The following is a 13392-nucleotide window of genomic DNA, read 5'->3' as shown; positions in this document are numbered from 1 at the left end:
TTGAAGACCAGTCAGCCTATCGGACTGGCTTCCTTGAAGACCAGTCAGCCTATCGGATGAATTCACTGCACTCCTCTTTCTGCTGCCATCCACAACTTAGCAACCTCCCTCTAAGCTCCAAGCTACCCCTTTTTTTTTTTTTGAGAAACGACAACAGCAAGTCTTTGTGACTCATATCATTTTAATGACACCGACAGATGGTGACATTTCATCAATAACCCTTCTGCTTGTAACCTACGGATTAGCTCTTTTCTCCGTCTGCCAAAGTCACCAGGCAGGCAGAGCCGCCAGTGAAGAGCAGAAAATAATTGTCCGTTTGGACGCCCAAGCTCTGAACACACGAGTGTCCAGTGCAAACAATTAGCTGTGTTGTGTAGGGTCCAAGGATGGCATTTAAGGAGGCTGTTGCTAGGGCCGGAGTGGACCAGGTTGTGCTTTAAGCTGGGCTAACAGAAAACTTCACTCTTCAAGGGACCAGTTCCTATTGCAGGAAAGTGACAGGGTCCGGAACCCTGGATGGATGTGAGAGGGGCCTCAGGAGCAAGGTGTCAGGACACCTCAGAAGAAATGCTTTTTGTCTTCTTGCCAAGGAAATCTCGCTCTGGCTCAATGGACAACAGCTTGCAAGCTGGTTAGAGACTGCAGAAGAACACACTGTGCCAAGTTCAGGACCCCTTTGTCTGTGCCTGAGCAGGAGATACAGCGCTTGTGTTAGGCTTGGCCCCAAGCGAGAGGCCACTGAGGTCAGGGCGATGAGTTGTCAGCTTTCCCTGGAGTTGGGGCATGCCAGCTTTGACCTTGTGATGACCCGTTTTTGCCTCCTGAAGTGTCTGAAGAGCGTCCCTAGGAAACACGGCAAGGAGAGCCGGCTACAGCTGTGTGAGCCAGAAAGAATCCAAGTGGTTTTTGATGTAAAGACTTAGCATGGTTTGCAATCAGCAGGGGCCCTGCATAAGCCCTACGGTTACACAAAACTAGGCTAGTGACTAGATCTCTAGGACCCTGTAATCTCTGAGAGTAAAAAAAAATAAAACAAATCTTAGAGAAAGACACCTTACTCAGCAGGGCATGGGGGTTTACACCTTTAATCCCAGGACTCTGGAAGGCAGAGCCAGGAGGATCCCAGTCTTTAAGGTCAGTCTGGGCTATATAGTGAGTTGCAGGACAGCCTGGGCTGTATGGAGAAATCCTGACCACACACACACACACACACACACACACACACACACACACACACCTCTAACTAGCTTCCTAAGTGATGGGTGTTGCACTAGCCCTCAGATCTAGTGAGACGGGGAAAGCAGGGGGCAGAGTCAGGACTCACAACTTCCACTTTCCAGATTTCTCAGGGAGCCTCTGCTCTCATCTTCAGATTCCCGAGGGCTTTTAGGTAGGAAGTGAATCATGAAACATCTAGGGCTCCTGCTTCCAGGGTGTATTGCATTTAAAAGGAGAGGCAAAACCGGATGACCCCAAAGCACTGAGTGCTGGCTAGTTGCTAACATGAAGGGGAAGCTCACGGGATCCCCGCCCGTAGACAAAGTACAGGCCCTGAAGAAAGCTGGGAGCAGGAGAGATAGCCTTCTCCAGGGGTGAGCCCCCTGGCTGTTATCAATACCAAATGGTCATCCCCGAAACCACTAATGTATATACGAGTAACACTGAATGGTCCGAGCAAGTTGTGTTTATGGATTTATGCACACACATATATGTATCAACAACAAATAAAAAGAGGTCAGGTATTTGTGGGGAACATGCAAAATGTTGAAGGAAGGGAAGGGAGGGAGAAATGGAGTAAATATGTTTTCATTTCAAAATATTGAAAAAATGAAATGCAGGCGCTATAGACACCAGTGAATATCGTGCTCTCAAACCCAGCCCCTCCCCACCAGTGCTTCCCCGGGTGGCTGAAGTGGGGAACGTGGCAGCCAAGCCCAACAAGGAGATTTTATGTGGGCTTCATCGCCTGATGCCACCCCAGACTCCTTTAACAGTGGATAATCCCATTTTCGCTACCTTTAAAATGGGTATCTAGGGAACATTGTAGAAAATGAATAAAGCTCTTTACAATAACAAATCTTCCTGGGACTAACGTCAGCAGGAGCTGAAAGGGGAGCTGGGTCAGTTTCAGACTCTGCCATTCGGTGTTTGAAGGTCATGGTGCCCCCAAGGAAGACTGCACAGGAAAACAGCACCTTCACTATCCTGGGACTGCCTGCCTCCCTTTTCATGCCCAAAGCAATAACAGAAGCTCTTTGGTAACACGCATCATCTCTTAAAGTAGGTCTCCATGGGAACTGGTGAAAGATGTGTGGGTCTGGGCAGTGGGCCTGCAAGACCCTCCCAGGGAACATCCTGATGGCACCTTATCTAATGATGGGACAGCTGAAGAAAGCCACAGTAAACATGTGGTTTCCATGAAATAGGAAGTCAGACATAAAGCTGTTTAAAATAGGAATTCTGTTCTAGAAGGTTCCTTTACAACACTGAGGCTACTGAAGAATCACCTGAAATAGTTCGTGCAAAGTCCTTAGGACAATGTTTGGCACACAGCAGACATTCAAACCATGACAGTTATCACTCTTAAAATATAGTCAGGAAAATAATTTCTTCTAGGAGAAAGAAACTTGATTAGGTGAATTATAATATTGCTTCCAACAATAAAGCCCTACAATTCAATTATCTGATATGAAAGTGGAAAACTGCAATGGATTTCCCCCATCTGTTCACTCATCCAATATCTACTGAGCATTTGTTGGCTGCTGTGATACCAACAATCTAACTTTCTTCTCTCTTAGATAAAATGGATAAATGGAAGGCTCTGTAAACAAAAAGGGGAAATTCCACAGCCCCAAGGAGAACCACTGTTTTATTCAGGAGGTTGTTAGCTTTGAGTGGACTTTCTGTCAGAATCTGAGCTTCTAAACAGATGGTAAGACTCCCAATATTGTGACACCTTGACTCTGAGCACTGTGCAGACTTAAAAATAATACCAGTGCTGGTATTCTCCAAGGCAACATTACCCTTTGTGCACAGGTGAACGACTCTATGGTCAACAACTGACTGGCTAGTAGAATTCCTTGAGAGACTTCCACAGGGGCCTGTGCCTACGTAAGCACCAGTCCACCTGTGCTTGGCAGAGGAAATGGGGCAAACTGACTGGCTCCATCCTCCCACAAAATGTACTGACTAATTCATGGAGGCTAACACACTAACATACTTTCTTGTCAACTCACATGGCTACTGTCCTGGCTACTTTTATGTCAACTTGACAAAGGGGGGAACCTGAACTGAGAAAATGCCTCCATGAGATCTGGTTGTAAGGCATTGTTTAAGTTAATGATCAGTGGAGGAGGGTCCAACCCACTGTGGGTGGTGCCACCAACCCATTGTGGGTGGTGCCATCCCTGGGCTGATGGTTCCGGATTCTATACAAGAGCAGGCTGAACAAGTCATGGTGGAAAAAGTCCGGAAATGGCACCCTTGAAGACCTCTGTCAGCTCCTGCCTCACTGGTTTTGATGTTGGACTGTTGTTACATGGAACTGTGAGCGAAGGAAGCCCTTTCCTCCCTAGGTTGCTCTTGGTCATGGTGTTTCATCACAGCAACAGTAACCCTAACTAAGACACCCACATAAACATTAACTACTGGCTTATGGTTCATTTTGGTTTCACAGACTCAGAATCTCCAAATCACCATGGAATCTGAACTTTTGGGACCTCAAAACTGCAGCTTTTGGGTTTGTCAAACAAGGCATGCTGAGTTATGTTCGAAGTCGTCTCAGGACTCTGGGATGGTTTTCCATAAGACTCTGCCCCTCCAAGGGATAAAATGCATTTGCCTTTCCTCTGTAAAAAGGCAACAAAACCAGGAAAAGTCCTGGAGAAGAAAACTTTTTAGAGCAGGGGATTGAAAACCAGTCACGTAGGAAAACTTGTTATCTGAACGGAAGCATCAAGTCCTGGCTGAACACAAAACACTGCAAGTATGTCAAGTCTTTCTCTACCCAGGACTCTGTGGAAGTAATTAGGGTATCCTTGTAACAAGAGATCCTATAGTGCTTGTTCCCTGGAGTGTCCCTTATCCCCTGGTTCTTCTCTGTCCCCTCTGTGTCTCCCTCTGCCCCTGCAGGTCCGCATGGGTTGAGGAAAGGTCACATGAGGGCTCACTAAGGAGCCGGGAAGAGAGCCTTGACCAGAGGATGGAAACTTGTAACCCTCCAAGCCATGAGGAAAACAAGTTTGCGCTGTCTAAGTCATCCCATCCATAGTATGTCTTCATGGTTGGCCTGATAGAATACTATGATGGCCGCATGAGTATCTATTCTTTCCCAACATGTCATTGCTGAGTATGTGCTTCGGCTTTGGAAGAAATTATGTTTGCTTAACTTAATCTGCTTTTCAATTGCCCTTTAAACACGCATGTTTGAGTCTCAGAACAACAACCTAGTTTTGTGTTCTGAGATTCTCACTGGTTTTGCATTCATAGTTTCTCCCCCAGATCCCTCAGCCTCTGTAATTTGCCTTTAATCTCGCGGTCCCTACACCTTGTTTCTTATACACAAAGAAAGCCGAAAGGAAGTCACACTGCATCCCGTTTTAGGAGAGACACACCATCTGAGACGTTTGCCTGGCCTTCTGAACCGACAGAGCTGACCTTTCACGAGAAAACAGGTTTCCTTAAACACTGGACACATTTGCTCTGCAGGTTGTAGGGAGGAATTCACTCCCTTCTAATGACATCATATGGCCTGCTTTACATGTAGAAGAAAAAAAATTCCAGCATCAGGTATCTAGCACATGAAATAGAAAATGAGGCTCCATTCTTCAGTGGCAGCCCCAAAACTTCATCTTGTACCAGATGTTAAAGCAAAACCAAGGTTTCAACATCCATTGCAGTGAGTGACAGACAGAGCTGTCTGAACTACAGCATTCCAGGACGGCAAGGGGGCATTTCCGACCAGGCAGAACAGCGCACGAGGGTCTCATTGAAATGCAGGTGCTCTTCTTCGCTGCGCGTTTGTCTCTGTGATTCTAAGGCACAAGCCACAGGCAAGACAGATTTCTCTGCATTGCTGCAAACTGGCTTTGGTGTCTTTGGATTTATAAATATTGCTGACACATTCATAAAAGATTTATCCACACAGAAGTTAACTGGAGAATCATGAAAATAATCGCAAACTCCTTTTTAGCCCCATTATCAATTGGATCAGAATTAGTCATAGAAACTGTATATTAATGTTGGCATTTTCCCCCAGAGTGGTAATGAAGTTTTCCACCCTTTTATTGATAGTCAATTATTAATGTATCATTTGAAGGATGAACAGATATTCTCAAAATTCCTCAGAGAGTAAATTCTTAACAGCACGGTTCTCAGTCAAGGTATAATTCTTTGTCAATATTCAAATTTATGAAGATTTTCAAGAGTCTTAAATTGTATCATATTTCATGTTTAAAATATATTAAAAGGCCTCTGAGTGAATCTAAAGTACTTGGTAAATATTATCCAGGTCATCAGATGTAGGAAACACATCTCGATTTTTTGTTAAAAATAAAACTGACAGAAAAATGTTATCTGTCCTGGAAATGACCTAGTCAGCAAAAGGCCTTAAGCTTTGCCTGCTTTGTGATTGCTGTTGGATTTTTCTCTGACACAAATGGGTTCTTTTATAAGAAAGTCACCCAGCAAGAAGGACTGGGGAATCCTCAGTATTCCCATTGCCTTCACAGTGACATTTGGCTATCTTCTCCCACTACTGCCCTCTGACCTCTTCCCACCATCTCATGGTTAATAGAATCCTCTCACTGTGCCCCAGGTGAAAGTGAAGTTCTTCCTGAACTTCCGCAGCGGTTGACCTACTCCATCCATGTGCATACCCACTGACTAGCAGGACAGTGTGGGGTCCCTGTGCTGGACCTCACCACCATGGAAAGAGATGTCTTTTGTTATGTTAAGGGTAACATTTTTTGTTTTAGAAGAAACAGAAAATATGGATTCCAGGCACCGCCTGCCTAGGTGATTTTTGAACATTCTTCTTACACCTGACAGTCTGAGCCACTTGCATTGTCAGGTCTGTCCAGGGAGCCCTTAGGTCACAGCAGCACCAATCGGCGACAAGTGGCAAACTTTGAAAGCGGTACTTTGTTTTTCTAAAGCACCCTTGGAAACCGAAATTTAAGAGGCAGGAGATATTTTTAAGCATTTAATTCTTTTCTTTTAAAGGGAGTTTAATATTTATTTATTTATTTGTTTGTTTATTTATTTATTTATTTATTTATTTTGTACACAATATTCTGTCTGTGTGTATGCCTGAAGGCCAGAAGAGGGCACCAGACCTCATTACAGATGGTCGTGAGCCACCATGTGGTTGCTGGGAATTGAACTCAGGACCTTTAGAAGAGCAGGCAATGCTCTTAACCACTGAGCCATCTCTCCAGCCTCAAAGGGAGACATTTAAACACACAGCCGCTTCTACTACATTTTCTCTATTTATCCTTTACTCAGTCACCCAGTGGGGCTTGGAGAAAGCAGGTCTTGAAAACTCTATTGAGTTAAGGGAGGCAGCCCTAAGGAGAAGTACATCAGAGAGGCTACAAAATGAAAGAAGACAGCTTTAACACAGTATGGCAATACTCCAATTATAAGGTTAGGAAGTAAGAAACGATCCTGCATTGTACAGACCCTATGTCTATTTTTCATTCTGCATAGCATCTATCCATCCATCCATCCATCCATCCACTCATCCATCCATCCATTCACCTATCCATTCACCCTCATATCCATCCATCCATCCATCCATCCAACCATCCATCCATCCATCCATCCACTCATCCATCCATCCACCACCCATCAATCCATCCATCCATCCATCCATCCATCCATCCATCCACCCACCCATGCATGCATCCATCCACCCACTCACACATCCATTCACAATCCATCCATCTGTTCATCTATCCATCTATCTACCCACACATCCATCTATTTACCCACACATCCATCCATCCACCCATCCAGTTATTTACCTACACATCCATTCATCCATCCATCTGCCTGTCTGTCCATCTATTCATCCATCCATCCACATATCCATCCATCCACCCACATATCCATCCATCCATCCATCCATCCATCCATCCATCCATCCATCCATCCAGTCTTCTATCCAAGGATGTAATTTTCTTACATGAATTGCCTTACCCCTGGATGTACCTGTGTCACAACTAAAACAAGAACAATTAAGACAATCCTAAGGACAGAGAAATCTCAGGCAAAATCAAATCAGAGTTGAGCACAGAAAAAAAAGTTGCTTTATGGTACACTGCCAGACATGATCACTCACGCCTCTAATCCCAGCACTAGGGAAGCAGAGGCAGGTGGATCTCTGTATGTTCGAGACCAGCCTGGACTACACAGTGAGTTCCAGGCCATCTACGGTTATATAGTGAGACCCTATCTCAAAGAAAAAATAAAGCAGGCATAATTTAAACCAGGGAGCTCTTTAGCTAGATCCTGAACTCTGCTGAGTGTATCTGCAGGGTTTAGCTGCATCACAACAGTGAGCATGCAGCTGCGGCATAGAGGCAGCATCACAGGGCATGTGGCCAAGGGCATTGTCTAGATTGGCAAAATTAAAATGCAGCTAGGTGGTCCCCTCAAATCCCTAGTTCTAGGGATCCTATCCAGAGGCCCCTCACATGCACTAGGCAAGCTGTCCAAAGACTGTCAAAATTCAAATGGAAGAAAAAGGTTAGTGTCTGTCTATGCCTGGGGAAACTACCCACACTGGAAATCTGGGTGGGATGCAGATCTATGGCATCTCCAGTCCTCTTCTCTGTCCAGCACTGGGAGGGCAGGTGAAGAAAAGAGAATAGTACTCAAGGGTAGAAAAGGCTGCGTTCCTCTGCAGTTGCACAGATGAGCAAGCAGCAGGGACTCTGCCACACAGGGCTTGTCTGCTCCATGAGGGTATTTTTTTTTTTCAGATGCTCCTCCCAGCCAGGGGCCGTGGAATGTCTGTGCTGGTGAAACTTCTGAGCCAAGGTGTCAAGGTGAGATCAACTAACTTGTAAGTGGAGATTTTTTTTTTTTAATACAGCAAGCCAATTAAGGAGACAGGCTAAAGTCTTAGGAGAATACCAGCAATGGGTATGCAGCATGGGCTGAGAATTCCCATGACTAAAGTGAGGATGCAAACCTCTCTTGTCGTGGAACTGGATAAAAATACAACTTAGAAAGACACAGAACTAGCAAAACAGAGATGCTGAGTCACTTCTGCGAATCTGTGTGGGGAGGCTAGAGAGTGGTGACTGCAAATCTTGCTTTTTCTTGCCCTGGAGTTGTAACCCTAGTTCAACCCATCATCCAGTCTTTCCAGTCAGGCAACCTCAGCCTTCTCTACAGTATCCCCTACACCCCTGTTTTCCTGTTTACTTGCTATGGTCAATTTCTGTTATAGCTTCTCAATTCTGGCTCTGAAACAACATGTACCTACCGAGCTACATCCCTGTTCCTAATTTAACCCAGTATTATTTTTATGTTATTACTCTATTTTTTTGACTAGGCAACACAATTATTTGGTCCAAAATGCAAAACCTGCAGAAGGGGACATATCGAAAGCCTCTGGGAGTAACTGACACAGCTAATGTCTCCAGCAGCATCGCAAGAAAAGACTTGCATGCTGATCCCTCTCTTTTCCTTCTGCATCAGCGTCTCGTTGTATCTCACAATCTAGGATACACTTTGGCACGGTGCCTTTTCACTTAACAACACACACCAAGGATCGTGCCAAATTGCTATAGGAGAGCTTTCTCTTTAAAGACTACAGATGGTCTATATTGGGCACAAGCAGTACCCCTCCCCCGCGCTCCACAAAGGGCTAGACAGTAAATATTTCAGGCTTTGGGGTCCATATGGTCTCTGTTCCATATGCTCCTGCTTCCCTTTTTCACAAAAACATTTTTGAAATATACAAACCATTCTAGCCCTTTGGGTCATATAGACGCAGGCGACAGGCCAAATTGGCCTACGGACTCCAACACAATAATCCCTAGGCGTCTGTGTTCTTTTTATTTTTTGATTTTATTGAGCTATACATTTTTCTCTGCTCCCCTCCACTTACACCCTCTCCCATGGTCCCTCTGCTCCCAATTTACTCAGGAGATCTTGTCTTTTTCTACTTCCCATGTAGATTAGATCCATGTAAGTCTCTCTTAGGGTCCTCATTGTTTTCTAGGTTCTCTGGGATTGTGAATTGTAGCCTGGTTTTCTTTGCTTTATGTCTCAAAAGTACATATGATATTTGTCTTTTGTGGTCTGGGTTACTTCATTCAATATGATGTTTTCCAGATCCATCCATTTGCCTGCAAATTTCAAGATGTCGTTATATTTTTCTGCTGTGTATTGCTCCATTGTGTAAATGTACCACATTTTCCTTATCCATTCTTCAATCGAGGGGCATTTAGGTTGTTTCCAGGTTCTGGCTATGACAAACAATGCTGCTATGAACATAGTTGAGCACATGTCCTTGTGGTATGATTGAGCATCCTTTGGGTATATACCCCAAAGTGGTATTGCTGGGTCTAGCTTTTTTTGTGTCTGGTCTTTTTCTATTATACCATTCCCCGTATTTTTGTGGTACCAGAGATGGAACCCAGGACCTTGTGCATCCTTGGCAAATGCTCTGCTACCAACCCACATCTTCAGCCACCTGTTCTTTCTTGAACAAGATGAGCTATCTTCCTGAAAAACATCCAAAGGTTCCATTGCTCCCTAAACCCTTCAAGGTTCCTCACTCCCGAGAACTGGACCGAATATACAGCATGTTTCATGATGGGCACTTATCTCTTCCCCTAGGTCTACTGCACTGACCCAAGCACCAGCAATCGTTTCCCTCCATCAAACCCCTAGGGACCTCTCTGTCTCACTATTGCTTTAAATACAGTCTAGATGCAGTTTCAGGGGCATTCCGGCAGGGCCAGTCACATCTGGGATGCCCAGTGGCTTGGTTCTGCCCAAGAAGAACCAACATCCCATTGTCTGAAGGCTAGCTGCCCTGTTGCTGTCTCCAAACAAGGGGAACTCATTTTTTTTTTGCCTCATGGTGCCATGCCTTTGACAGGCTCCTTCCACAGGTCCACACTCAGTTTGAGGGACACCTCTTCAGCAAGGTGTTCCAGGGGCCACTGCACTCCCCTTTACCACCACCTTCCCTGGCTCTCTGTATCCCTGTGGCTATTAGTCTCAGCCCTGCTGGAACATGTGGCATTGTCTGACCCAGATGAACACAGAGAGCCTTCTGATCTGATGGATGGGTGAAAGACCTCAAGCTAGATTACCCTTTCTGGCTTATCTCTCCTTAGCTTGGTTTCTAGTCTCCCATCCTACCATCTGGTACAGCAATCATCAAACATGAGTTTTCAGACACCTGCACTGGTCGCCATTCCATTTCTTTCCTCTCAGAGAGACAACTTCCTCCCATTCATCAACGCCCAGCTAACATATTACATGTCCTACAGTTTTCATATCTTTCCCAGGTAAGATCAATTTCTTTTATGGCAGGCTTCTAGAGCACTGTGCACAGAGACCTCCATGATCACTCTGGAACATTATTAACCACCCAACATTTGTTGGCTGACTTAAATATATCTTGTGTATCCATATACAACCGTTTTCACGTTTATCTATAAGGAATCCTTAAAGGAAGGGTGAATGCTGTTTAAGCAGCAAGTTTGGGCATCCGATGTAAGTAGACAGCATGGGGTTCAGTGCCAAGGGCTCATTTAGCTCTCACAATAGCACCAGTGAGGCAGTATTTTCAGGACCTGTGCTTTAAGAAGGAGGAGGAGGAGGAAGAGGAGGAGGAGCAGGAGGAGGAGGAGGAGGAAGGGAGTGCACAGTCAGGTTGGCAACTTGCCTCATGGCTTTGAAATGCATCAGCAGGTCACCCTGGAGTCAGCGACAGCAATGACTTTTTGAGAGCTGGACTGCTCTCCAGTCGAGCCAGCACAGCATGCAAATCTGTGCCATCTCCCTGCACTGAGACCTGGGGCAGCACCATGGACAGAGGTCAGCAAGTCCTTCACTCCCTTGCAGCAAGGTCCTCCCTTGAAAGGGACACAGATGTCCCTCAGCCAGCCAGATGGAGTGGCGTGGCGATAAGGCATTCCTCTGCACACCTGTGACCGTGCCAGCCCCAAGGGCAGCCAGATGTCCTTGGGGCTTGCCCCCTGCCACCACATGCTGCTCATCCATGTGGACAGAAGTCACTCTGCCAGATCACTGCTGAGCTGACTTGGTGGCAGCCCAGGGCTCTGGGCAGGAGGGCGAGAAGCTGGAAGGCAGAGGATACAAGGGCAGGCAGAGCTGGGCTCTCTTCAGATAAACAGAGAGACTCTCCTTCTAAATTGCTCTTAGAGATCAGGGCAACGGGTGAGAAGTAACATTTCTCCCCACCCCCCCCAGAGGGCAGATTGCCCCTGTTGCAGAGCTTTGATGGAGGGTACCTGATGAGATGCAAAACTGGGGCCCCTTGCTTTTGAAGTTCCGATTTATTGGATCAGGACAAGCCTCAAGTATCTAGTAAGCACCACATGATTCTGCCCACTGTGTGAACAGCCCTGGCCTACAGGCAGACCAGGCAATGCATTTAGACAAACCTGAGACAGGGTCTCAGCCCACGCCTCACAACTAGGTCACCCAGTTAATCATCTCACCCAGCTCGGCCTCTCCAGCTGCACCGGTGGCTGTACCATCAGCTGGAAGGTATGAGGATGGACATTCTTATTTATTTATTTATTTATTTATTTATTTATTTATTTATTTATTAAAGATTTCTGTCTCTTCCCCCCGCTGCCTCCCATTTCCCTCCCCCTCCCCCAATCAAGTCCCCCTCCCTCGTCAGCCCAAAGAGCAATCAGGGTTCCCTGCCCTGTGGGAAGTCCAAGGACCACCCACCTCCATCCAGGTCTAGTAAGGTGAGCATCCACGAAACTGCCTAGGCTCCCACAAAACCAATAGGTACAGTAGGATCAAAAACCCATTGCCATTGTTCTTGAGGTCTCAGTAGTCCTCATTGTCCACTATGTTCAGTGAGACCGGTTTTAACCCGAGGATGTACATTCTTAAAGCTCCTAGCACCACGTGTAGGCAAGTTGTAGGTGTTGGATAAATGCTAGGTATCATTAATTACTTCTAGGAGGACCGGTTCATTGGTTGTGGTTGAGCAGTGGGTGGGGCCAAAGAGAATTACTTTCAACCATTGAGGTAAGAGGTCTTCAGGGAGGAGCGAAGACTGTGAGCTTTAGCACTGCCTTTGAAGACACAGTCATCAAGCTTGGTCATATATTAGCCTGTGCCTCTTCATCCCCAGCCTCAGATATACTTGCCCTTCCCCTCGCCCATAGACCGTTTGCATGCTTGTTCAATGCACACAGAGTTCCCCCACGTGAGGCCCTAGGAAGGACACACATACACGAATCAACTCCTTGGTGGCCACACAGCCGGGAGCTGGGCCACCAAGCAGCCTGCGCTGCCATGCTCAGGCGTCATACCGGGGCATCTGTGGCTTCGATGCTGTGGGAGAGGTTTCCGTTCTGCACGGGTTCCGAAGCTTCGCTCGATGGTGTCATCTCCACCTCTGTGCTTGTGCTGCTGGGAAGTTCGATCTTTTCTGTGGCATAAATTTAAACACAAGGAGAACGAGGAGAACGATCAGAACCAATGGGCCAAAGGGGTCGTGTTGGAAGGAATGTTCTAAAACGTTGACAACGCTGATGGAAGGGGAGGAGGCATCTGAGACCCGCGCTGGTGTTGGACACCAGTAAAGGGTTTCACCGTTTGCCTTAAGCTCTGGTTTCCACCACACACGACTCCACTGGAGATCCCATCAGCTGCCATATGTGACAGGCTATGCAAGGACATGAATACATATCTTTGACATTTAGATGCAGACTGTGAGATAGCTGGATCCCTAGTGCGACAACACATTCCGCCCCAGAAGGGATACTGGTCACGGTACCATAGCCTAGGCATCTCCGGGAGGCCTCCTTTCCTCTGGTCTGGGACATCTCCCCTGTGAACTGAATGGCTCTTTGTGGCTGATGGCTAGGCGGGCACTGCTTTCAGCTCTATTACTCTCAGTCCCCACGCTACAAAACTGCTAGTGCCAGGAGGGGGAGGAGGGGGCACTGGGAAGGAGGACTTGGCCACCTGTCTCTTTTTACAATCCTGAGAACACTCACAGCACATTCTGCACTGGGTGTCCTGTTCCGAGAAAAGCAAGGGGGAGCTGAGACAAGCAACAAGGTTCAAGTCTGTGATGACTGTGACGAGAGAGAGAGAGAGAGAGAGAGAGAGAGAGAGAGAGAGAGAGAGAGAGAGAGAGAGAGAGAG

The 13392-nt window shown here is 46.4% G+C and overlaps 1 protein-coding gene across 3 annotated transcripts in view; it reads right to left on the bottom strand.

Moving 5' to 3' along the window:
- Window positions 1–13392, bottom strand: part of Slc24a2 (solute carrier family 24 member 2) — a 249380-nt gene that overhangs the window by 21846 nt on the left and 214142 nt on the right. For all 3 annotated transcript variants that reach the window (XM_050157376.1, XM_050157375.1, XM_050157373.1), the window contains exon 5: window positions 12552–12670. In XM_050157376.1, the coding sequence (XP_050013333.1) occupies window positions 12552–12670 (119 nt within the window). The remainder of the gene's footprint in view (window positions 1–12551; window positions 12671–13392) is intronic.

Source organism: Alexandromys fortis, unplaced genomic scaffold (assembly GCF_014885135.2).
Source record: "Alexandromys fortis isolate MF-2015 unplaced genomic scaffold, M_Fortis_MF-2015_v1.1 scaffold_64, whole genome shotgun sequence".
Taxonomy (NCBI): Eukaryota; Metazoa; Chordata; class Mammalia; order Rodentia; family Cricetidae; genus Alexandromys; species Alexandromys fortis.
The sequence above is the reverse complement of the archived record's forward strand: the minus strand, read 5'-3'. Positions and strand labels throughout refer to the sequence as shown.